The sequence below is a fragment of the Sturnus vulgaris genome, chromosome 7 (assembly GCF_052056855.1).
Source record: "Sturnus vulgaris isolate bStuVul1 chromosome 7, bStuVul1.hap1, whole genome shotgun sequence".
In the NCBI taxonomy this organism is placed as follows: domain Eukaryota; kingdom Metazoa; phylum Chordata; class Aves; order Passeriformes; family Sturnidae; genus Sturnus; species Sturnus vulgaris.
In genome coordinates this window covers 31,083,551-31,110,889 of record NC_142249.1, presented here as the reverse complement: position 1 = coordinate 31,110,889, position 27,339 = coordinate 31,083,551, and the positions used below count along the sequence as shown (strand labels likewise).

Here is a 27,339-nt window from a genome sequence, read left to right as displayed (position 1 = left end):
TATCCCAGGGCATTTCTGACAGGGATGGTTTTACTCCAGTTTTTCTTCCCTCGGACTAAGAAGCAGCAACATCCCTGCTGCAGAGATGAAGCTCTTAAACTGCACAGCTGCACCTGAAGACACACTTCCCTCCCTGCTACTCCCTGAAGAAATCTTTAATTCTGTGGCATAATCACTGGTAAATCAACATGTATCAACCAAGTTTAGTTAATAATAATAATAATAAAACTTGCCTATCAATCCTCAATATGTCATGTAGCAACAAATGGAACAAGTTTTGTCTTTTGCACTTTGAATCAAACCAAGCATTAAATGCATTATTTTCTACTTATTTAGGGCTCAGTAGTGCCACACTTATGTCTGATGATGAGAAACATGCTTGTAAGTGTATAGAAGTGTGAGGAGAGGTGGCAGAGTTTAACTTGGTTTTTCTCTGTATAGCTGAATAAAAGATGATAAACAAAATCAACAGGGAACAGTGAGTAATATAGTTTACAGGACAAATTGTCAGTCAAGTAATCTTTCCTGGTGAAAACACTTCACTGAGAAATATTAGGATTCACAATATGTTCATAAAGCCCTGGCACTCATCAGAAAACTTGAAAATGTTACATAAATCTTACATCCCCAAGAGTTGCTGGATAGGCACTGGATGGGGCTTGGAGGACTAAATTCGTGCTGCTGGCTCTGCCTATGGATGTCTGAGGTAATCTGCCCAGTTTATCTGCCTAGTGTTTAACATGTGAAATAGGGCTGCAGCTCTCCTTTATGAAGTGCTCTGGGGTTCACCAGTAAAAGAGGTAAAAGTATTGTATTTCAGATTTCCTTGCAGAAACATCCTTGAGCCACAACTGTTCCTATATTTCAAAATATTCTTTCAAAGATCATGAGAAAATTAGGCATTGATAATGCAGCACAAGTCCAGGGCTGGGCTGGCCCAACTTTGCTGAAGGCATTTATTTTTCCAATCTAGTTGGAATGTGAAGATTATCATCCAATTTAAAATCCAGTTCGGGAAGTAATTTTGGGAAAGAATAAGAATACCTTGCCTATCTTTATGTACCATTGAGTTGCCTGACAGGAATTCTATTTTGAAATGTCCAGGAATAAGCTTCACTTTCCAGAAGCAGTTTATTATTTGTTTCTTGCAGATTCCCAGATACGCGTTTGAATTATGTGGCACATATTTCTAGATACAACATTTATTTCTTTATTTTGAGGCCAATGCAGTACCCTCATTTAAAAACATAATCAAAATACCTCTACTAAAGCAGATGCAGTCTTTAATATGTGGCTCATAGCTGAGTCCTGGTTGTCACATATTTTATCAGTATGAAACATTTTTTATTAACAGATTAACATATAAATCTATTCATAAATCACCTTCCAAAGCTGCACCTAAAACCTCTCACTCTCAGCCTAGAGGTTTGAAGCCGTTCTATAATAAAGCTTATATTGGCTAGAAAAACTTTCTGGTAAATTCAGCTATTTATTCTTATGGTTTCGGGTCCCTAAATAAAATCCACTCCCTTGAATATTCCCTTCCTTAAAATGACTGTTCAGGAGCTAGATTGCAGGTTTCAGGTGCAAGTTGTCCTTCCCAAGATTTATGTAGGAGAGAAATTTCTACATGGAGTGAGAGATGAGGGATGAAAATAATGCATGTCAGACTGGAGGTGACCATGTCTGAAGGCCACACCTCATCCTTCAAGGACTCAAGGACTTCTCCAGCTCCTGACTGCAGGGAAGTGTACTCTGTGATGGGCTGCAGCATCTGAGTTGGGAATCAAACTTCTGCCGATGTTACTCACCAGCTGAAACTCAGAGAGCAGAGAAAGCAAATCTCTTCTCACAGTCCATAGTGTTGAGTGATTTCTGAACACAACATCCCCTCTGTCTGAGAGAACCCAGCTCATGAGTCCATTTATAACCAGCAAAGCTTTTAAGCCCAGGTTTAGCTTTCAATAAATGCCTTTGAGAATTCTCTGAGTTAAGAACATACTGCATGCTCTACTGAGTAAAAATGTTTCAATATGCACATTCATAGTCTGCTAAACTGGCTCAGAGTCTACTGTCTAGTCATGATCAATTTAATTGCCCTCTAAAGTGAGTATTTAGGCATGGTGTAGGAAGTTCTTTTATATATATTTACATATCTATTTTGATATATGTACCCATACACGGGAGGATCACATACATAGGGTATAGCACCCCTATAGAGGAGGTACAGGAGCTGTACCTGTTTGGATTTGTACTTTAAGCAGGGCAGCCTTCCTGGAGTCAGTGAAGGCCACGGAGCTGATTTGCATCCAGAGGGGAACTACCCTGTTATGCTGCCACGGTAAAGTGAGGTTTACATGATGGATGTCAGCTGTGGATTGCCAGCCTTCTTCCCTGGGTAATTTGTTAGTTGTCATTCCCTCCTTCCCAGCCTCACCTCACCTAAAAGCCAAAATTACTACAGGGGTTTTGGTCTTTGTCAGCAGACGTTATGAGCAGGATTTAGAAACCGAGAATTTAATTAGCTGCTGAAGTCACTTACTGATAACAGTAGCATATTGGACTCTTTATTTGATAAAACCCTGTCAGGCATTTTATGTGTAGGCAATGAAGACTAATGCTCGTATTTCTTGCAACTTACAGTCTGGACCGTTAGACATACTTTAGAAAGGGAAGAGAAAAAAAAAAAGAAAATCAAAAGAAACATAAATAAGTTCCTTGGACTTCTCATTTCCTGTCACCAATGTTGCTTCTTTATCATTGCAAAATATATTTTGGTTTGCATGTTTAGCCCTTTTTTCCTGTGGGCTGCTTCCCACTCCAGCAGCTCCAGGAGGCTTTGGGGGATCTGCATGTTCTTATGGCTGTCCCCTGCTCTGACAAACTCATTTATCTATGGCTGCTGTTAACAAACTCAGCCCTGCAGATGTTCTGAGAGGCAAATCAGCCTCTTGTTGTAGGCAACGCTTTACCTAAACCAACATTTGTACAAAATGAGATTTATACAAAATATGCTTTTTAAATTCTTATTCCTTTAGGTGCGTGGGACATTTCTGAGGTACGGGAGTGGTTTATTTGCTATCTGTACAGGCATACTGCAAGGCACAGAAGGCATTTCCGAATTGCTCCTGCCCCAGCTAAGGCTGTGACACGATGGTTACCAGCACAGGATGGGTTTAATGGCACCCTGACTAAGAGCAGTCGATGTGGGAGCAGTGACCTATTGAGTTCCACACGCCAGCACAGCCGGCTCCTGCTGCACCCTGTCCTGGGGACGAGGCGCTGCCTCCCGCGGTCACCCCCGCTCAGCGAGCCCCGGGATTGTGGCCGGGGAGCTGCCCATGGATCCGGCACAGCCCCGCATCCTGCGGAGCCAGCCTAGGGCTGCTCACAGCTGTGTGCTCCGTGCTCAGCAAAGGGCTCAGAGCTGTGTGCTCAGTGAAGGGCTCAGCAAAGGGCTCAGAGCTGTGTGCTCAGTGACGGGCTCAGTGAAGGGCTCAGAGCTGTGTGCTCAGTGCAGGGCTTAGTGACGGGCTCAGAGCTGTGTGCTCAGTGAAGGGCTCAGTGACGGGCTCAGAGCTGTGTGCTCAGTGAAGGGCTCAGAGCTGTGTGCTCAGTGAAGGGCTCAGTGACGGGCTCAGAGCTGTGTGCTCAGTGAAGGGCTCAGAGCTGTGTGCTCAGTGAAGGGCTCAGTGACGGGCTCAGAGCTGTGTGCTCAGTGAAGGGCTCAGCAAAGGGCTCAGAGCTGTGTGCTCAGTGAAGGGCTCAGTGACGGGCTCAGAGCTGTGTGCTCAGTGAAGGGCTCAGCAAAGGGCTCAGTGAAAGGCTCAGAGCTGTGTGCTCAGTGAAGGGCTCAGCAAAGGGCTCAGTGAAAGGCTCAGAGCTGTGTGCTCAGTGAAGGGCTCCTCCTGCCTGGGACCTGGCCTCCCGACCCATCCCTGGTGTGAGAGCTGAGCCGCACATTATGGGAAGTCAAAAGTAAGAGGAGTCCTTGAAAACACAAAGGAGCACATTGAGCATCTTACAAGATGAACACTGGAGTATGTGGACCAGTTACTGCAAAAAAAAAGCAGCAAGTTGAAGTTTTTAAAGACAGAATACACAGGAATATCTACATTTTGTTCTCAAAGCAGAGCTTAAGAGAGATCTAAATGATTCATGTCCCTTGCACTGGCTCTCTACACAGGATTAAGTTTGACCCTGTTAGCATCCAGTCATTTATAATGAGAGCGTTAAAAAAATCACCATTTATTGATTTGCATCTCTCAAGGGCCCACAAATGACCTCATGTTTCCTCTAAAACCAACTATTGAGCTCTTTGCAAAAAAGAAAAAAATACTTTATAGTAAACACATTTCCTATTACTGTGTGTATTTTTTCCCCTAGGTAAATAATCCTGCTTTTCTCTGTTAGTAACAGTTTAGCTGATGTGTGTTTTACAGCTTCTTTTAAGCGCAGCAGTTCTGAATGACTAATAGGAGGGGATTATTGGAGCTATGGAGCAGTCACAGACGTGGCCTGCACAGCTGTTACCAGACACCCAGAGCTGGGGAGCTGAGATGGGAACAGTTTGCTTATCACTCCCACAGGATATTGATCCTGTCTCAGCATGGCAGGTGCAGCTCAATCCCTGAATCCTTTGAAAGCCTCAGACAGCTTTGGCCTCCAAGGTTTCACCTGCCTTCCCCAGGCTGAGCTCAAGGAGAGCCCAGCCCACGCTCTAAGAGGACAGATGGGTAAATGGGCACAACCTTGACTATACCTACAGCATCTCCAGCTACTCTGGAGAAGGATGGGAAGTTTGCATCCTCAGAAACCTTTTTTCAGGGCTGGAGGAGAATCAGCAGCAAACCTTCAGCTGAACAAGACCAGGCAATAGGTGCTGTGGATTGCCTGCTACCGGGTGGGCAATGGGAAAGGAAGGGTGGGTTACACCACTGGAGGAGGGTAAGGGTGGCTGTGCACCATAAATGAGTTCTTGGGTGCCACTGCAGCTTCAGCAGTTAATAGGAACAATGATCTTAAGTTATTCTGCTGTCACTGAAATACTTCTTTCACCTAGAAGATACCACACCATGGTTAGAGATACCTGTTATGTTTTTGTCACTAACATGACCAAGTAGAAACTATTCTGAGACTACAGAGACCAAGTGTGGTGAGTTGGGGGAAGGGCATATGCAGAAAAATGACATATTTTACTCCATTCTCTGTAAGGAGAGTTTGGATAGAATGGGCTGGCTGCTTCACTTACAGCCAACTGTGAAGAGGTAAGGTGGTTTCTAGCTATCCCCAGTCTGACCTTTCCTTCCTCCAGATGTGAAGCTGAGATAATGACACTTTGTCCTTTTGAAGTGCTCTGAAATATGTGGCTTTCTGTTCAAGATCTAAATGTTATATGTGGTTACATGCACTTGCAAATATAGGAAATTTGTCATAACTGTGAGCCTACAAAATTGTGATGTTCTGATTCATACTAGATGTAGTATTAAGCAGTTATCTTCACCTCTGCTTTTTAGGTAAGCAGTTAGGCTATTCCAGCATGTCCATGTGTTTAAAATGGACCCCTTTTTTCACTACTTGTTTTCTAAACATTTTGAATGAAAACCTTTGAATGTAAAAATAGAGTAGTTGGGGTCTGCTAGGGTAAGAATGCTATAAAAATGTATCCCTTCAGATAAAAATACTTAGAATATGAATAAACCTGCAAATTTGTGTAAAAAAGAGAACAGCTTGGAAGGAATGTGGGGGAGGGTTAATAAAAATATGTTTCCGTCAGAAAGACTTTTTTGTCACGAATTCTACACACTATTTTAATTATTAATTATTCATTTCAGACAGCAGATAAAGCAAAGTTGGGGTTTTAGAAAAAAAGAGTATTTTACTTAACTTATAAGTAAGGAAAAAGGGCTAACAGGGCTGCAGCCATTTGAATAGGCTGCAAGGTCACCCAGAGAGAAGTGATTTAAGCTTTATTAAGAAAGTGAAAAAAAAATCATAACTTAGCCTGAGAATATTAAGAGACACTGCAGTTGCCTAAGAGGAGAGAATTTTGATGCATGGGGCAGAAAGGAATGATCAATGGTTCATAAATATAATAGTGGTAAACACAGTGACAGGAGAAAAAATGTATGTGGCTAATATAATTGTTACAAATTTAGTGGCTTTTGCTGTGAGATCAGTTCTTGAGGATTTAAGAACAAGGCAAAAGAAGAAAAATTTTTTTTCAATAGAAGATAAATGTAAAAGCTTTGAAAACCACCAGAAAGGAGTTAGGTGGAAGAAGCACAAGGAAGTATGCTGCATTAAGCTTGTTGTAGAATTATTTTGTATTCCCTCATCTTAATTATAAGGCATATTCTCAAAACTCATTTATGGAATCTTTGACCTTCATAGAGGTCAAATGCAAATGTGCTGGAGAGGAGGTGAGGGAAGAGCCAGGTGGAAGCGGGAATGTAAGGGCAGGATTCAAACTGAAGGAAATTGAAAAATAAATCCTGAGTTGGCAGGCGAGTGCAGACTGGAGAACAGAACAGAGGATCTGGGAGGAAGGAATGAAAGACACTGCACCAGAGCCATCTTTGCAGGAGAAGGAGCTTGAGATGAAGCTTGGCAGGGCTTACTACAGCATCAGGTGCTGACGTCTGGTGTTGGAAAAGAGGAGGCAGAAGCAAGGCAAACTGTGACAGACCAAGCAGGGAGTCTGAAGGCATCTGTTCCCCAGCCTTAGGAGGAAGGTGGGAGGATCGATGCCGTGCACAGTGGTCAAGTTCTGGCTGCTGGCAGTGGCAGCAGCCGGGGGCTGTGTCCAGCTGGGCTGGGAAGAGAGGGGACAGTAGGGCTTAGAACACTTGAAATTTTGGTGGTGGGACAGGAGTGGCCGAGAGCCATTGTCCCTAACACTGCAGTCCAGTTTTGATTTAAATTGTAGTGCACTTCAAATAAAAAATAGACTTGAGAAATATCAATTGCATTCTTGATAAATCAACCCCATTGCTTTTTTCCCCACAAACTGACTCCTTGTTCTTCTCTGAGACAAGTATTTGGTTTACACTGATCAAGTGCTGGACTCAACCACTGCATATATTGCTGGGAATGTGGTGATATTTGAATCATGAAACCCTTGATATGAAGAAATTGAGAGATTCAGGTCCTTTTTGGCTTGTCATTTCCCCACTGACCACTGAAAAATATTGTTGCACGTGTGGATAAGTGTAGTCTCCTCTGAGCCTTCCAGAGTGTTTAGGACTGGATGGATGTTGGCTTCAAACTTAATTGGAAATGCTGAGGAGAGGAGTTGGAGGCTGGATACAGGGAATTCTACACTCTTGGTTCTTCACTTTCTCTGTATTTAAGTGTTCCTTTCTGATGGTGCACAGATGGTCTTAGATTAAGGAAAATACATGCCAGAACTGCAGGCTAGGCTCAGACTGGGAGTTAGGCTTGACATGAAATAAGCAGAAGGCTGTAATTAGCTTATCAAGAGCATTAGGCACCTGGTGGAGGAAAGCAGAGATATAATGTACAGTGTAGCTATAGAACAATAAAAAATACTGAAATCTCTTTTATGAAACATGAAGGACTTTTCATTGCTAACTTTCTCTTCCAGCCCAGCCTGGTAATTTCTGTAAGGTCCTAATTATTCTTGGTTATTAGTGATTTATCAAAAATGGCCCTTTTCTGACAGTTTGTGATGCTGAGCACCAAACCCCATGGAAGCCAGGGAGTCTAAAGGTCAAAATCTATATGTGTTGCCAACACACCTTCCTGGGAAGCTTACAGCACACTTGCCTGTGCACCATGTGAACCCCCTGATTGCAATTATCAGTCGTCTCACTGGTCCCTCTCGTTCTTTCTGCCTGTTTTTTGCAGCCACATGTTCGGTTTTACCTCTACACTAGGATTTAAGCCCACTGGGGCAGAACTGCCCTTTTAATTTCCAACAGAAATGCCTAACAGTATGCAGCTGAATAGTCCATGTGCTTCTGCAGTACCTGTCAAAATCACAGTAGGAACAGGGTCTGGATCTTTTTTCTAGGTGTTCTAGAAAACAAATGGAAATTCTCACATACATCTGCTGAACTGAATAGGGAAAGTACAAAACTCCTTTTTAGTCGAGGGTTTAGAATTTTATTACTGAAGCTCAAAAACTATTGCTTTAAACTGGAGAAGCACAAGAGGGAGAGTCTGGTTTCACTTAAGTTCCTGTGGTTCAGGCAGGATCTCTGTCTTCAGCCTGCCTTGCAAAACTTTTCCAGTCTCTCTGGCTTGCACAAGACTGGCCTTGGCTCATTAAAGTAGTCTCAGAGCTTTCGTTTGGTCTCAATAATGCAGCTTTCACTTAATTAAAGATTTCCAGTGCCTTTTTTTTCCCCTTTTGGTTGTACTACACCAAGCGTAAGTGCACAACCAGAAAAGAATTTTGATAGGGTAAAATAAATCACATGCACATTTATTTGTTAAATTGTGCACTGCCCTCTTTTTTTTCCAAGCCAAGGCAAGACTCAAACCATGTTCAACCTCTTACACAATTTTAATGAGAATATATTGCAGTGTTTGTCATCTGAAAGAGTATTAGCACCTCCGAATGCAATAGATGTGATTTCCCTAAAGAAAAAGAGGAGGCACAGAACAGTGAAAATGTCATCTTAGTTCTTCATTAGTCCCTTTAATGCTGCAGAAAGTGCTGATTTTGATTCCTGAATCTTAGCCTAATTGTTGTAAGAATCTGATCCAAATTGGACGGTTCCTCAAACTTATTTTAGCTTCTTCTCAAAACAAACAAGTAAATGCTGAACAAGTATATTCAATGATGTAACCTGGAGAGGAATAAATAATGCAAGACTTCCCCACTTTAGAAAGCTGGTAATACACAGACATTTCACATGTGCTTCAGTGATTACATTTTCAGTTTGAAGCATATATGGAAAGATTGCATTTCATAGCTGAACTCTTAATGCAGGTGCACAAAATTGCACTCAGTTGACTGTGTAGCATTTGTCCATAAGCAGAGGGGGAGGGATTGCAAAAAATATATAGTGGAGAACCCTTAACATCTCTCCATAAACAGTGAGCTTCAAAGAGTTACAATGGCAAGGAAACCCAGAGCAGAAAAATGAAGGAGAACAAAATCGCTTTGCTTGATGCAGAAATACAAAGGAGACTATAGCCATGGTAAATTGATTTTGTACTGAATATGGGCTGGTCCATTGGAGTGGATTTTGAACCTCCTACTCCAGAAATCATTGTGCAAAACAGTAAGAGGAGGCTGCTTAGAAGTCTTGTCACATCTATCAGCAGAGCCCACAAAGAAGAAGGAGGGATTTGGTTCTGAATGGCCACTCTGCCAAAGAACATAAAGGGGTGGAGATGGACATCTTTTGGCGGTAGAGGAGCCTCGAAAGAAGAATTGCCCCCACTATATCAAGGGAAACCATTGCTGTGACTACATTTGTTGGCTCACTTCTTAGAAATAGCTTGTTGTACCTTGTTTGTATCAACTGAAGAAAAGAAACCCCAAAACAGAGCCTGTTCTTTACAGAATAAACAGTGCCAGTGCTATGAGAAATAGTGCTATGTGACACCCACCTGGCCAGTGACAACTGCACCTGCCTGTGCATCAGCTATACTTACATTCCTGACCTGTGCTTGACTGCACTGAAATTCTTCTTTAATTGTTTTTCCCTCAGTGTATTTTAACCTCTTTATTTAGTTATTTTATTGATTTAACATATAATCTTATGTCTCTGTAATCTCCAGTACATTTTGTAAATGTTTGTTATCCTAAGCTGTAAACTGAATGTGACATGGCAAGAAACCAAATTCTGCTGTGGCAGTTAATTACCCAGTGTACTGAAAGTCTCATCTCAGTTTCTGTATGCTTTCGATCTTCACTAATAGGAAAAACATTGTCATCTTTCCCCAACATCCCCTCTGCTGTTCTCCAATTCCAGACATTGTCATTCAGTCTAAACTGGCTATAGGTGAGAGCCTCAAGGTCTTTTTTCACTATCATCCCAGTTTACTGAGACTGTCAATTTATATTTGCCCCCATCCATGCTTTTTCATGCTTAAAAGCAATAGCTTTCAAAAAAAGATAAGCATCCCCATATAGAACTTGCAACTAAATCATTGCACTGTTAAGCACTTTCAAGCAAAAGGAAGTAGATCACCAGCTAAATGAAATCATTGTCACAGACTGACATTTTTCTTTACATAGAACGATAAAAATACAAACACTAGATAGTGGAAGCAGGAATGCATTGCCATCTTTATCTCTTTTCTTCAGAGCTGTATCTTCCTTCCAAAGCATCGTGTTGGCGTGTTCATCTAACGTTGCTGTGTAAATATGTAACTGTCAAAGCTCAACATGCAGGCAGAGCAGAGTGTGTGCTCCTTTCTGTATCATTATGGACAGCTCTGCAGCATTTTTGTACCCTTAAACTGTTTCTCCTCTCTTTGGACCTATCCTTGTGGCATTGCATTAGTGCTTGTATTAAATTAAAGGGTCTTCCACAAACCTTCTTATCACTGTCAGTGAGAGGTTTACCCCACTCTGAATCAACCCATTAAGCCAGCATCTCTCTTGCCCTTGGTTAATGTACATTCTCCTCTTGCATTCTCCTATGTGTCCTCTTTGGGTCTCAGAAGAATCCCATCCCTGATATGATAAAACTCTGCTGGTTACAAAAACGTCACAATGAGTTATGTGGCTGGTGAGCTGTGACCTTTCCCTTCTGTGCAGTTGTGCTCTGTTGTCTCTCAGTGCTCTGCTGTCCACTGCTACCTGATGCCCCATTTATTATTGCAGTTTACTTATAATGCACTTTGACAAGGCTGTACCTACACAGGCTTGCACCAAGGGTCCTGGGCTGCAGTGAAGGCTCACAGGTCCTATGAAAACTGCAAATTTGGATGACAAAGTTCCATTAAAAAGCTCAAATTCTGCTCTGTATGGGATTCAGTATCAAGTTACAAATGTTTTACAGCAGAATTACTGAAAATACACTTAAAGCAGTGGCAAGACAATCTGCTTGCTTCAAATATGAACTTTAATTTGACAGCACCTAAGACTCAGCCGGCTGCTCCATTGTAACATGTTCTTTGTTCACTAAAATTCCTGAAGAGCTGAAAAAAGCTGTTAACTTTACATGACTGTTGTGTATCTTAGAAAACACTATTTTAGTTTTAATGCTTGGTATCAAATGTTCTTTACTAAATCTTTAGACAATCGTCTTTAAGACCTTGGACTTGTACAGTGCTTCAATTTGGGTACACTGTAGAAACCATGATCTGTTAAGCTTCATACAATGCTCCTTTCAAATAAGGGAATGCATAGTCGGGAGTTGTAAATTCCTACCTGACTGCAGAGAGGGGAGAGTGTCAGATTTATAGACCTTATATTGTTTAATGGAATCTCCTGCAGGCCAAATGGAAGTTGAAGGCACAAAAACTTAAATTTCTTTTTGTAGATGAGACTGTGGCCATGCCCCAAGATGTCAGAAAGAAAAGGACAGGATGCATGGAATCTTGCCCATTGTTCTAATCTCTAACCCCACTCCCTCACACACCACTGATTCAGTGGATGTATTTTGTGACACTAGCAAAAAAATGCTGTCTAAGAACTCATTTGTGCTAGACAGGAAAGTTTTTAGTCCTCAAGAGAGCAAAGGTCAGTGCTCATCTCTGTCTCTGACATGCTCAGTGGCTTTTCCTAGTCAGTTGACCTCTCTGTGCGTCTAGTTTTACCTTCCTCCTATGTGCCTGTGTTTTCTGTTTAGATTGTAAGTGCTCTCAGACAGAAATTCTCTCCCACAGCATGTTTGTATATTGCCTAGAAATACAGGGTCATGATCTCAGTTCACTCGTCTACGTGCTTCTATAATACAAGTAAACAACAAGGGATTTTGAAGTTGAGAAAGAGAGAAAATCAGTAGCATTGACCACCAAAGAAGAATTCACAGCAGCTAAGAACTTTCTCTGAAAGAATAATATTTGCAGTTGTGAGCAGATTGTGCCTTTAGGCGCAGACACCCAACTGTGTGGTGCAGGAGCTTAGCTGCTTGCTGCAGAGCTATGCACAGGAGGAAAATCGTGAAGCATTTTACCTTGAATCTGAGATACAGCAGAACCATGAGCAGCGTGAGTGACCGTGACTCAGGTGAGGTACAGGACCTCATTTGGGCCGGGATAACTTCAGCAAAAGAGCAGAGCTCTCTTATCTGGGGTCTGGGGCCCTGTTCTGCCAGATATTAGTGGTGCTCTGTCCAGTTGTGCCTGGAAACATAAAGTGAGAGGACAGACTACTCTAAATCAACAAGGCTTAAGAATGAAACCAAAGAAAACAAAGTCAGTCTTCTGAAAATGCTCTTCCCTGTTTACTGGTTGAATGCTGATGGACACAATTTTTTTTTTTTTGTGTACAATAGGTGAACCAGGGCAGAGGAATGTACCTCAGACTACTGCATTTCCCTTTGCAAGGATGTGATAACAGTCCATACGATAGAGAATCATGAATATCCAAAGATGGTACTATTTGGAACTAAGTGAAATAACCATTCTTAAAATGAGCACATCCTTCTTCTGATGGATTATTCCATCCTTACTATGCAAGTATGAAGCATCCACTTTGTCTCTGGCATGAACAGAGTGAGCAATTTTGTTCAGCAGCCAATAAATACCACACCAAAAGAAGTCCCTGTACAGTGAGATGCTGACATTTGTTTGTAGAGAGAGGGTCTGATTCAGAGATTAAGGTTATAGGAATTGAAACCCACTGATGGATTTTTTCACTTGTTTGTTTGTTTGTTTGTTTGCCAGCCTTCATCTTCCAAGTGTGACATTTGAGGTCTTCCCCAGCTGAGTTACTGTCCAGCCACTCCAGAAGAGCCATGTGTCTGGGCTAGTCTGTTGTTTGGCACTGCAGGTTTAAATGGAGCAAACAGCTTGAGTTTTACCACATCTTGAAGGATCTAAGATCACTTAAGGGAAATCAATTAATAATTTGATAATACACAATGCAATTCCCTTCATCCAAACCCCCTCCTCTCCCCACAATGAATTGACTGAATTCCATGATCATTCCTCATACCTGTCACTGCACGCAGCACTGATCTGCAATTCGGATACTGCAGTGTGAAGCAGAACTAATTATTAAGTTTGGCATTCTGTTCTTTTGGTATTAGTTATCTTTTTATCAGACATGCCTATCACAGTTTTAATAAATTACTAGTGTTGGAACTTCAGAAATGGCCTCTAGGGTGTTAAGCTACTGTTCTTTATTAATAAGGAAGTTAGATTTCAAAAAGTTATTATTTATGGAGCACTATAAATGTTCCTTGTCCTCAAGAGACAAAAAACAATGCTTCAGAAAAGGAATTTAACTTTCCACTTTTAGACTAAAACAGCAAGTATTTATGGAGAAGTTCCGGAGAATTAAATAGGGAAGAAATTGCTGAAGTGTTGTAGAAATGTTTTCACTGTAAACCTCATAAAGATGGAAGAACCTATTCATGGATTTTCTTCATCCAGCCTGTAGAACTTCTTATTATTCTTCTAAGTGCTGTAAAACCCAGCATTTATCAATTTCTTTTAAATGCTGCAGCATTTGCCCAGAGCAGGGTAAATCTACACTGCTGCTATGTTATGTAGACATCACAAAGTATATAGAAACCTGATGAAACACTTGTGAAATGGATTTGTCATTATCAGCAAGAATCTCTGGGTGATATTTTAGAGGCCTGAAATCTGTTCATCAGTATGGAGGGGAAGATTGAGGCTGGCATCTTGTAAGGGAATGAACCAGCCTCTGAGCAGCCACTGCGGGGATGACTCTGCACCCCAATTTAGCAAAGTCCCTAAAAATGTGAGTAAGCTAAACTGGTCCAATAGGGTGTGTAAATATGTGCTTTATTTACACTGAAGTTGGCAGATTCTAAATGCAGGGCAGAAACATAGTCCTTCCATGTTCTTCTCTCTGCAGACTTGAAGAAAAGCTCCCATACCTTGCTGTGAAATTAGCTGATCCAAAAAAAATTTGTGAATGTAAATAAGAGATGAAGAGATTTTTGGCCTGTCTATGGAATCTAGGAAGCAAGTTTTTGATTTCTTTTTTCCAGAGGTACATTTTTCTGAACATACTAGTGCCTTGTACAGTTACTGGAAAGGAAGATGTAAATAAATACACTGGGAAAGGAATAACTCTGCCAGCTCAGGTCTCTAGTGCGCCATAGCTGTCACAGCACAGCACCTCCTGCCCTCCTTCCTCATGCATAACTCAGCAAAGGGAGATGTGACTGGCTCGGGGTGCCCTCGCAGCACAAGCACAGAACCAAAATCACCTCGCATTCCGTGGGCAGGTGGAGGAGTCTCCTGTGGGCACTGCAGAGGGCTGATGGAAATGGAAACTCCTGCATCAGCAATTCCTGCACACCCGAGCCTGGGACACAAGGTGCTGCTTTTGCTTCCACATCTGCTGACAGTAGCAAAACCTGAGGAGCACAGTACCTTCTAGAACAAGCTGGCACCTCACAGAATCAGTACCTGATTTGGGGGGGCTGTTTGCTTGTTTGTTTTGTAGTGGTTTTGTTTGTTGAGTTTGTTATTTTTTTCTAGTAAGCTTGTACTTGAGGGATTTTTATTTCCTTTCAAACATATACAATGTGTATTCTGGTATTACACATTCTTCATCTAATGGGAGACAACAACATGGTTGTGGGTCTGTCTGCAGGTATGCAAGTAGTTTGTATAGGGCACTTGTTTCATGGACGTGAGGTTGGTAACAGATGGATAGGTTTGTAATAAAACACCTTAGATAGGTCTAATTAACAATGGATTTAATTGACAAATATGCATGTAACATATTCTCCTCCAATCTTAACTTTCCAGTTTTAAAGCAATGTTTTGGTTTTGTATAAAAACCTGCAACCTCTATTGTGCAATACAGTGCAGGGATTAGTGCATGCTTAATCTATAAATTCATGTTGTGGTGTTGAAGTATAAATTGGTGACCTGAATGTAAAAGCTGGCCCATAGAAGTCTAAGAAATTTTCACATTAACAGTTGGGGATGCACATAACTATTGATAACAGGACTCGCTAGTGACAGGCAGGTACTTTGGAAGCCAAAGCCAGGATGTGCAGGTAATTAAATAAATGTATCTAGAAAGCCTCTCTCAGCAGTGCATGCTGAATAACTGATGTGACAGCACATGATGAGCTAAAATTCTAGAGCACTGTTGATCTGCAGTCAGAACTGGTAGCAAACTGTGCTGTTTATGATTTACTGGGAGAGACATTAACTCTTTCTTTCTGTGTGTGGATGTGACCTCTGAATATTCAGATATGCACTGAACAGGCTTAGCTATTGTGGCCCTTCTGTTAATTTCTAGTTGGGCAATGTCACACTGGGTACATGTGATCGTACACACAGAGATGTGAAGGACCAGCTGTCCTTGCAAATAGGCTGAAGGAAGGCATGTTTCTTTGCATTTTCAGTTCAGGGACAAAGTTGCTTGTCCTTTGGTGTCTGTCTGCACAGGTGGCTGGGCAGTCCTGCCCACGGTTTGCATGGCTCATCTTGCACAGCAGCTGCAGCCCTGAGCTGTTCCCTTCACATGGCACATGAATCTGGTACCCCCATCCTGAAAATGGGCCATGTGGTTATAGAGGAGGTCCTCAGAGTGGCTGGAAACACTGTTAGAAACTGCATTTCTTCGGGAAATGCATGAGGGAAGGAATACTTGAGAGTTTGTAAGGAGATGGCATGAGAAGCTGGAGTCCTGTCTATAAGGATGTAATGGGAGGAATTGCTGACACCCTGACAGTCTAAAAAGCTGTTTGCTTGGTTGCTTAAGTACATGGCTAGTACATACTGTCCTGTATTTGGATATAGCCCTGCTCCCAGGTTTGTCACGTCGTCATCCAGACTATCTTCCACAGCCCATGCCATGAAAATTGTTTTATTGCATATGGGTCCAGAGATGTGTACTGCTTTTGACTGACATATGTAGCAGGAGGTATAAAAATCATCCCAGATGTGTTTTCTGGGGCTGGGAAACTGAAATGTCTCAGACAACTGAGAAAATTAATCATAAATTCAGGATGATATCCCAACAGAGTGACCAAAAACATCTGGTGGATACAGTTTGTACCTCATCCAAGTGTGCAGAGGCAGTTAAAGCAGTAAAAAAAAAAAAAAAAAAAGAAAAAATAATTTGGTTTATTGAGGGAGATGAGGAGAGGGAGGGGAGGCACCTAAGCCATTGTTCAAGAGCCTTGAACAACCTTGGATTTTGCGAAGCATTGTGATTAGGTAAGGAAGCCAAAGAACAAAGCATCTCTTACAATGTTGTGGTGTTATGCAAATGTTAAGTAGGTCTGTGCCTTACTGACAAATATATGGGCACACACAGATGCACCCCGGAGACAGAGATCTTTCTGAAAGTTGCTCTGTCAAATGTCCAGTAGTTTGATCCTGGGGCAAAATGGATCTAAGGCAGAGAAAGAACATCTTTGGAGGAGAGGCTTGGGTTAGATACACCAGTGAGAGGAACACCAGCATCCCACAGGGAGTTTGCACAGAGTAGCCCAAGGCAACAGAGGTGAAAAGGGTGGGACATTTTGACCTGAAAAGACAGCTGATCAGTCAATCAAGGAAACCAAACAATGCTGGAGAGCTCATGTGAAAGCCCCAGGCTCAGAGGTCTGAGCCTAGCCAGGCCCGAGCCACAGGCCATGGCCACAGATGTGTGCGGGCTCCTGGGAGTCCTGCACAAGGCCTGCTCTAGTCTGTAGGTCAGAGGACCTTGCAGTACAAATATTTAAGTGCACATTAGCTGCTTGGCTTTGCAATTACACTTTCATTATTGTTAAGATGTTCTGCTTTGCAGGGTCATGAATATTTTCTTTGAGTCACCAGAGGTCATTGGAGTTACTCAGCCCTCAAGCTAGCTCCTCCCTGTCCTGCCAAAGACATGTGTGGGACTTGTAAAGCATGCTGTGGATTGCCATATTACATAATTATCCTCTTAGCTCTAACGAACTGCACCCTGACTAATGGTATAGTCACAAACAAGGTGTTGCCTTAATTTGGGCCATCAGCAAGATCTTCTTTATCACTACTCATCAAGGTAGTGCTTCACAAGGCTGAAGGGCTGTGTGCCTAGTAAAAGAAAACATTTAGGCACATCAGAACCATAGCTGGAGGAGAGCAGTGCTCTGACTAGAGCTATGTTTGCAACATGCCTCGAAGTTCTGTGGTGCAGGTGTCTGGCAGGAGGAGCTGGGTGACCCCTGGGAGGCCAAATTCTTGTGTTGCACTGCTGCAATCCCACATGACCCACAGTATTTGCAGAGAAGCAGCATCGATTGCTGAAGCAACCAACAATTTTTGTTTTCATTTTCTCCTGTCAAGCACTGTTAAGGTAAACTGAGCTATATAATGGAAAGTTCTCTGTCTCTGGTTTTAAAATGGGAAGAAGGGCATCACAAGAAGTGATCTCTTTTCTGAATATCTTTTTTTTTTTACTTTTTAAATTAAAATTGTCAAAACTTGACTGAAGGTATAAAGACACTGTGTTTTAATGAGCATGGGCTAGAGCTGGGATTACAGATCAAAAATCCTGCTGTGCAGTTGCTTTGCTGATGTCAGTGGCTCCTGGTAGCCAGCAGGCAAAATTCCTTGCTCTCCTGTGATGGCTTACAATGCGAGCTCTGTCATCCAGTGACATTCCCTCTCAGGATATGACTGAATGATCATTCTCAGCGAGGACTTATCCCAGCTCTCACAAAAACACTTTTGAGGCAAAGCTTTTGGCTTCCACCCTGGATTGGACTGCAGTATATATGGGAAATATTTCCCAAGTGGCTTCCAGGGAAAGACCTATGCTCTTCTCTCAGCAGATCTTTACCTTCATGTGCTCATGAAGTCGTTATTTCAAGTCAAATTGAATGGAATGCTCAGCTAATGGAGAGATGCTTTTTTTTTTCCCCCTTCTGAACAAGATAGCAATATCCCTTCCCCAAATGTTGTATATAAATACATTTCCTGGCTGGGTTGCATTTCTTGCAGTTCTGAATGAGTGTCTTCATGGACCTGAGCTGGGAGTGGGAAAATTCATCCTCTCTTTTTAGTGGTTTCCCAACTTTCTCCTGCAAAAAACTGGATTTATCATGTGTCAAGAGGACAATTTCTATGGAAGCCTAGGGTTTAAAAAGCATATTGGCTGCAGTGAGAAGTTCAAGAAGAGTTCAGATCCAGACTGAACTTTGAAGCTATTTCCTTTGTTGGTAATGGACTGAGGAAAATAAAAATAAAGAAAACCTGGCTCTGTTAAGGGAGCTTTGGATCTTTATCCGAACTTTGTGAGCCTGGCCTTTCCCTGTGAAACAGAGCTGTTTTTCTGGTACTCAGAATGATGTATTATGTATAGTATGGATATTTATATGTATTTTCACCTCCAGCTAACAATACCTGCTTGAATTTGTTAAGACTATTTTTAAAATGTGCTGAAGGGAGGAAAATTGGGGAGGGAACTGAATAGTTGGATGTGTTGCTAAATATTTTAAATCTGAAAGTTCTCTCTAATGTAGCTTTTCTCGTCTTGACTTTTCTTGTGAAGGAAGGGGCCTCTTCATTCTGAAGCATTCAGAGTTGACTGGGGACCCCACATGCTCTCACAATCAATAGTACCCTCAGCCCTAATGTGTTTTGCACTGCCTCAGGACCTGACCCCACTTGTCTGGCATCACAAATCACTATCAGCCTTTCTCCCCTCTTCCCATCTCTCTGGGTTTCACCTGTCAGTTCCCAGTTTTGATCCAGCTTGATTCACTGCAGGGTTACTTAGAAGGTGATAATCTTGGGGGTAAATTTAAGAAGACCAACAGATTTGTGCAGAACTGGTGGACTTTGCTGTAGGGAATTTTTCTTTTTGGCAATGAAAGCTGAGGATTTACACAGCAGTATCCTCTTTAGAAAGAACATGATGACTTGGTGTGTGGGGCTTATGTCTTGGACCTTCCAGCTGAATGATGATCAGGAGTTATATTTACATGTAAATTAAAGTCTGTCCTCTGTGAACATTCCAGTTGCCACCGCCTCTGAACTTCTCATCTATTTATCATTTGTGTGCACTGTGAGCACAGTGGGAGTTAGATACATGCTTACTGTCACAATACTGCTTTTAAATTGGGCTGCCTAAATTGGCTGGAGATGCTTGCTTTTGTTTTGGGAGTCTCCAGACATGGTGGTTGGTGGCGTTCTTGTGTGACTTGTGCATTTTGGTTTTTCAGGCAACAGCATGGGGTTCAGATGAGGACACCAGGAGGTCCTGTCAAAGTAAAGGGAAAACAGAGGTAAGTTTTGCTTTGTTACAATAATGTTATGGGTAAATATGTTTGCAGCATGTGAAATCCACAGAGAATGTCTGACACCTGTTCGAGCTTGCAAATTTGCAGCAGTTTAGCTGTAGTGCTACATGGGTATAAGCATCACCAAGCAAACCACTTCAAAGGCCCCCTGTCCAAGTTATTACACTTGCTCTGCATGAAATTGAAAGGTGATTTCAGTGCTGGAGAGGACACAATTTGTGACACATCAGGGAGCGGAGTGGTGGCAAGCCAGGGGTAGCATCCTGCGGAGGAGTGTGAGGCCAGGCAGGTTGGCTTAGCCCAGGTCCTCAGCAATGAGCCTGGCATTCAGCCACATGGGATTCAATGTTTGCTTGCAGTTGGAGTTCATAGTTGTATAATTCACTGGAAGGTGAGAATTGAATCTGCTCACATACTTCAATCTGTTCAGGTTGAATATCACAGAGCTGCTTCGAAGGCAGGTGCACTCTCTTAAACTGCACTTTGAAGTAGGAATTGCTTGAACCTGTACATGCTGTCACAGAAGTTCAGAGTTTGCAGGCATTTCTGATCCAGCCATGGGGCCTTTCCACCCTTCTTCTGAGATGCTAAAATGAACGCATCTATCTAAAAGCAGGAAATTTTTTGATTTTTCAAATGCAATATTCATGCTCTTCAAAAATCGGAGTCCTCAACTGGGAGGGTGTCCATTGTCTTTATACAACACTGCAGAGAGCTCTCAGTGCAAACCAGAGAGGCTGGACAAAAGATAAGACAGAATAAGCACAGTCTCTGCTTAGACACAGACAATCAAGCAGGGTTTGATTGTATGTCTGGCCCAAAATGCTGGAATCTACCACATTCCAGTTTGCTTTAAACACCAGATTATTTGATCTTCCATTGACAATATTATTTTTATATAATAAAGTTTATGTGATTACTATATTAACTTGTATGTGCACAAAAAAGAAAGTGCTTGAGTTTGGCCAGATAGGTAACAATTTGCTTCATGTAGCTGTGGAGAACAGGAGGATGGGTATCCTAGAACACCTGTTAGAGTTTCAAGTAGAAACTGCATTATGCAGGAAATCAACATGGAGGCAAAATGGGTTGGGATGGGCAAACGCCAAACACGGCCAACAATGAGAAGAAGTAGGACAAAATTTAAAAATTCCAAAATCCAAGACATGAGGAATTTTTGAATTTGTGGTATTTGCACTTTAGATGTGCAAAGAAAGGTTTTCCTCTTTTCTTCCATTGTAAAGTCTGTGAGATTTAAGTTGTATCCTGTTGTTCATGATGAATTTGTATTTATGACTCAGAAATATTTTGTTAACCCCTGGATAAAGCCATACATGTGACAGACTGAAATTACCCTAGAATTTGTTCAATCTTTGTTACTGTTATGCCAAAAGTAAGCAATGGTCTGAGTATCTTCACCGCTGCCTTCTCACACTGCAAAGGGTTTGCAAAAGAAATTCCTGAGCACAGCTGAGTTTATGCTGATTATGACACAGAGTTTGAAATTGTTTGGTAGGCACAGTGACCATGAGTGAAGTTTGGAGGAACAGTAGTTAAGCAGACTGTTAGGCACTTCTTGACATACAATTAATGGCAAACAAAGATGTTGGCTAAGACTCTGACAAGAAGACAGGAAGCTACAAAGGCAGAAGGATTCTGCAGTAGCTAAGCAAACACTGATCTCCCAGGTCTGTATCTACTCCAATATGTGTGCCCACAGCTGAGTCCCCTGTACATTCATTGTTAGTTACACTGCAGAGAAATGACTCAGCATCAGCTCAAAAACACCAGGTTCAGTCTAGGCAGCTGGTGAAGTGCTTTACTCCAGCTAAGTCCAGATCTGACCCAGGCTCTCTGCCCTTGGCTGGGTAAATGCAGCAGATGAGAGCAGCACAATTGTCAACACTTCTGATTCTGCTGTGTAATGGTGGCACAAGGTACAGAGCTCTGTCTGCCTCAGCTCTGCTTTGTCAAAACTTGACTAATGGCAGGTTTTACCCAGCACAGATGATTTGATGACAAATATGTTACGGATTGTCAGGCACTTAGATATGTGGTGATAGAGGTTAGAAATAAGGATAACCTTTGGATCTTACATTAATTCACAGTGTAGTTTGCCTAAGTTATATGACTGGTACATTTTCCTTGCCTATTTAATAATGTATGTATTTTAGGTGAAGCTTTCAAAACTGGCTCATGTATTAAAATGCCTTTTTTACTGCGCCTGTTGAGTATCTAAATAAGATTCTTCCTGCTGCTTAGAAACTCTCTTCCTAAAATGCACAGAGCTGTACCCTACAAAAAATAAGAAGCACAAGAATAAAAGCCACAAAATGCATATCACAGAAGTGTAATTATTATGATATAATAGTTACTTCCCATTTGAGTCCCTATTGTCTAGAGAAGAGGCAGATGAAAAATCTGGATCTCAGATACAAGGTTAGAAAATACCATTTTTTCTAACACCTCTGGCCATGAATTTCACTTGCTTATTCCTAAACTGAGCTCAGTACCCGTGTTTGTCTGCTGTACCTTTTTGAAAAAGATGGAAAGTTTTGCAATGAAGGCTTGAAGCAAATGTGCTCCCTGTGCTTTGCTGGATTATTCTAATGGCAGATCACCTTCCCTGGTAACATGTATTTTATTTTTGATTTGGATCTGGCTTCAGTTTTGAGTGGGTGGGTTTCATTTTGCCCTTCTCTGTTAGATTAAAGAGACCTTTAGTTACCAATATTTATATTTTACAGAGGCACTTATATGCTTCTTGAATGCAGTACTTTGGCTTTTTGTTAAAGTAAAAAGATGAGTTCTCCAAGCCTCTTTCTCCAGGTCATTTTTCTACTGCCCTTGAATACTTTTTGTCTGTTTTCTGCACACTCCAATTTTTTACCTGTATTCCCTTGTCAATCTCTCTAATGCCTGAGTGTGATTAAAACACCCTTCCACCCTCCTCTGTTCATATACATGGCAGTTTTGTAAGCTCCTCTGCCACAGGAGATCATGCAGAATTGCCTGGCCACTGTGACCACTAAATCCTTTTCACAGTTACTACTCTTGGGATGTAATCTCCATGCTTATACATAAAGCCCTTTTGTTCCTCTTTCTTTAATGCATAATATCTTTTAAAAATGTATTTTTTTGTTAGTCCAGCTCACCAACCATCCTGGCACGTATCACCATAATATATATACAGTGAGGCATTGGCCCCACTGATAGTTGCAGCTTTTGCCATCTTTAGGCTAAATGTTTGTTAAGAAAAATGTTGATACTGGGATGGTACCACCCCAGCTGGGCCTCCACTAGAACAGCAAGTTTATGAGTGATTTCATTTTGAGGATTTTTTTTCATCACAGTAATTTATCAGATTTTAATCACTTAATGTACAAGTTCCCGAACCTGATTTTAAAATTAACTCTCTGCAATATATCATGCAGTATTAAAACAAACACCTCAGAAAACTCTCTTTCATTTATGTTATTTTTATCAACTAAAACTTGTGGTTTCCTCAAAGAAGTGTACATGCTTTGCTTGCCATATCTCTGGAGAGCCACGCTGGCTTCCACAAGTAATCATTCTTATTTTTGCAGCATTTATAAAGTGTAGCATGATCAATATCTTTAAACTGTCCCCTGGAAAGCATCCACATTACTGAGACAGTGCAGAGAACAAAGTCAGTGTTATGTTGCCTTTCTTTGTGTCTTCCAAATGAAATCATCCAGAGGTTGCAGTTAAAATGAATGATGGATAGAGCAGAAGGGGAAGAGGGATATTTAATTTCATTAGGAGGTTCTCAGTTCCTAGTTTGTAATTGGTTTGTCTCTGCATAACAGTCACCATCCACCACATCTAAGGAATTTTGCCTAACATGGAGAATTGTGGCTTTTTAAACATTAGAACTTTGGTCTCTCTTTTGTCTAAGCACCAACTTATTTGTTAATGTTCCAAAAGCAGCACACCATCATTTTAAACTGTGTAAAGAAACCATTTGTGAAAATGACAGTGAAAAATGGCTGCTCTTACATTCTGCCCTAAGAGCTTTGTGTAGCCAGGAGGAAGATGCACTAATAACACTTCTGGAGCAAGAAAGAAGTGAGAGTAATATCTGATAGGCATCCAGCTGGGTTGGCCCACTGCATTGCCTTCTTCCCTTTTTTTTTTGTATGGTGTCCTGTTGTTGTGGATGCACAAGGTTACAGGGGAATCCTAGCCCAAGGCTTCAGCCCAGTGGAATGGGATTGGTGCAGAGAAGTTGCTGAGCCAAAGGAGGAATGAGCTATTTCAGGCCTCCCAGTGCCTAAGTGTCACACAAAGGATGCTTATCTGCTTATCTGGTGGAACAGGGAAACTCCACTTAAGAATAATAAGAATCCAGGTAGAGGAGGCACCATAGAAATCCCCAGGGAAACAGAAATAACTGGAAGGCCATCAACTATTTTTATCCCCTTTGTTCCTAGAGACCTGAACCTACATTCCTACTACTTCTGCTAAGCTACCAATGCAGAATCAGCCCCCAAATAAATTTGATTAGAAGACTATTAAAGAACATTTGGATGGAAAAATCATTAGCAATTCTCTTTGCTATCTGTTCCACTCGAAGGAGAAGGGTAGTTTGCTTGGGGCCTTGGCTTAAACTGAGTAACAGAATTGCTTGTCCAAAGAAATAAATACAGATACTTGAGAGTGTATCAATAGCAGTGTTCAAGAACCAAGTTGGGTCTTGATTAATTTTTAATAAATTGGGATAAACTGCAGCAGATAAATTAAATGTTTGCTGCACTCTAAAATGTTTCAGAAGGGGTAACTTGGAGTTCTGCTGTCTGATTCTCTGAACTCCAGGTTGTGCTCCAGGAGTCCGTGTTTCTCTACTGAGCATGGCAGACTGTCTGCAACAGCTGTTTTTCTCATACAGTGTGTAACTGTAAAATATATCAGTATGTGATGAAATAGTGTAAACCAGTAATTAAAAAGGAGATCTCTGACAACAGGGCTTGAGTAGTTTATTTAAATTAGAAAGCCATTAAACTAGTGCCTATATATAGCTATGCTTTCAAAGAAAAATGGATCTGTATAATGAGATTAAGAGTTTATAACATTTTAGAACTCTGGTGTTAAAAGATGACAGAATAAACAACTAAGAAGCATCTACAGCTTTCTTACTTGCATCAATCTGAAACCTTTTGAATTTTACCTCAAATGGAAGCTGCAGGAGGTCAGCCCCTCCATTTGCTGATTTGTCCAAATGAATGAAGGCAATAACAGGGCACCACTCTTGCTTCTCAGGTTTGAATTGTGCTCTCAAAGCAACCTGATGTCTCTGTGAGCTAAAAAGAGACCGGGTCCTGTCCATAGCTGTGGACATGCAGCATTCACAGTGCATGAACAGTAATTCTGAATGCTACAAAAAAAATAAATAAATGAGAATAGGCTTAAACTGAGGAGGTGGCAGGAAGGGGCTTCAGTGAAGTTTACTCTGACTGTGAGATCCTGTGGCCTGTAGTGTTGAGCATTAGAAGTCATGTCCTCTTCCTTCCTAGGAAAACAAGGGTCATTCGACTGGAAAAGTGATACCTTCTAAATTTATGGCCCTGTTTCAATAAAGGTAATTTTGGGGAAGGAGCAAAAACTTCAAAGCATGTAACATGCAATTCATAGGAAAATCAGAAATATGCTTAATTATTTAGTGGTGAGCCATAGGTTTTATCAGCTCTGCCATATATTTAATAATAATCCTAACTAATATAACTGAGTTATTCTTATTAACCATATAAATATGCAGTCTTCCCCCTTTATTTAAAACCTTAATCTCTTGATCCCAGTAATATCTTCTGGTGATGAGATTTGCAGACTGATCATACACAGATTTAAATGTCTGCTCCATAATGTGAGAGCAGGATCCAAATACTGTCTTGTCTGGACAGAGGTGGGTTCAAACTTGCCAAATTTTCTGCTTATGTTACAGCCCATCTGATTTTTGCTTCCTGTGTGCCTAGAGTTTTCCAGACACATGGAAGAAACTGCATTAAATAGCTCCTATTTTCTGTAGGGGTTTGTGATATCATTTTACTGACCAGTTGCCTCAGCTATGACTTGTTGCAGAGAGCACTGTATTGAACGACTTTTCAGAGCAAATCCAGGCTGGTTTAAAGAACACAGAGAGGAGGCTGTTCCTTGCTATTTATTTTGAGAATGGGGTACTAAGAAGATCTAATTAAATCTCCCTGTCTTGCAAAAAATCCTGCAAGCTGGAGTATTTAAGTGGTTTTTTTTCTTTGCTTTTGCTGGAGGCTTCATAGACTGATGTGAATGGCCATGGGTACAGAAGTAAGAAATAGGAGGTGAGCACTGTATTCTGCTTTGGGCCAGGCAGGTTGGAGAGATGTGGTCAGGTAGTTAGACCTTTGTGTGTGTCCTCTAACTCAGTGTGTCCTGGTTGATAGACTGATGCACAGTAATCATGACTGATCTGCTTCTGAAATAAGAAGAGCTGACCCAGCTATGAATCTAAGCTCTCACTTTTGGGTGCTGGGCACTGGGTATCTGATTCCTGCTGCCCCTCAAGACTGGCAGCATGTGCTCTGTGGCTCTCAGTAGCCTCTTTCCAGGCTGGGCAAGTGCTCCTGGGCTGGCTCTGGAGTGCAGTCTATGCCATTCAAAAGTGAGGATCACATATCAAGTCCGTGCAGTTGCCATCTGTGGCTAACACTGGCAGGTTTCTACATTGACTCCTTTCTGTGCAGCAAATGAAGTAAGATAGTGTGTAATCCAGATAAGCAAGGCCCTTCCTTTCCAGATGATAGGGGGTGTTTTTACACTGCTGAGTCTTGCAAATGAAGTCTTCAGGGAAATGATCAACAGCACAGAGCGCTGTGAGGCAGGAGCTTGCTGAATGATTGCTGCTTACAGGAGGGAGAAGTGGTGTCTGCAGCTGTAGGCTCAACTTAGTGGCAAGTGATGATCTATTGGAGAGAAGAAAGCAAAGCAGCCCCGGTAACTGAGCTGAGGTTGCTATTTTTTTAACAAGTTTCCTTTTCTGATTATGGTATAACATAATAGACTTTCTTCCCTTGGAACCCAGTGGGTACCAGTCATTGCTCATATCCTCTCCTCTGAGGTGGCCCAGGGCCCTGGGCAGGCAGGCTGGTGGACGTGGCTCATTGGGACTCTTTGGGTGATCCTTGAGGCAGGTGGTTCTTTAGCCTCTTGCTTTGCCTCTGGGAATTGCACACCAGCCTCTCATCCCCCTTTTCCTGTGTGTATTGATAGAAAGTTCCTGCCTTATGTGGCCTCCTCCACCCCCACTACTTAACTCCAGGAGATGCTCAGTTAGCATGATCTGCACTCCACAGGTCTCTGGATACGAGGCTGTGGGGAGAGTGGCTCTCTCTTACAACATGAAGGTGATTTTCTGAACAAAACAGCAGCTGCAGCCTTGTGCTGCCACCTCAGCACAGCGTGGGACAGCAGGATCCCCACACCACTGGGGACTGGCATGTGGCATATTGGTACCAGCAAGTGGACAAGCAACTTAGACTGGAAACTTGCTATTTCTCACTGGCCTAGCCTGGAAGAGAAACTCCTTCTACCGTGGAAAATCCCGAGCACGCAATCTTATGAGAGACAGGAAGTAACAGCCTGTCGAAGCACGAGCTTCTCTGACCAGCCTGGTCTATTAAAGAGAAGTTCCTGCTGTTTTCCTGCTGGCAGTGGTTTGAATTATAGTGCAGACAGACCTACTGTCCTTCACTGGAGTTGGTGTCTGGGTAATGTTTTGAAAGCTGCAGCATTACTGGGAAAATAGGTCAGAAGTATCATTGTGGAAAGAGGGAGAATTTCTCCTCCAATCTAAGCAGAGCACAAAAAGAGACACTTGTAGCTATGACAAAATTGACCTGATGGATAACATCCTACCCCAGATCTGTGCAGGGCTACAGTAAGGGAGAAAAACAACAAATTGGGCTTGCTCACATAGAGT

The 27,339-nt window shown here is 41.9% G+C and overlaps 1 protein-coding gene across 3 annotated transcripts in view; it reads left to right on the top strand.

Moving 5' to 3' along the window:
- SEMA5B (semaphorin 5B) overlaps positions 1-27,339 on the top strand; it is a 188,271-nt gene that overhangs the window by 93,346 nt on the left and 67,586 nt on the right. For all 3 annotated transcript variants that reach the window (XM_014871766.2, XM_014871767.2, XM_088168282.1), the window contains exon 6: positions 19,290-19,352. In XM_014871766.2, coding sequence (XP_014727252.1) covers positions 19,290-19,352 — 63 coding nt within the window. The remainder of the gene's footprint in view (positions 1-19,289; positions 19,353-27,339) is intronic.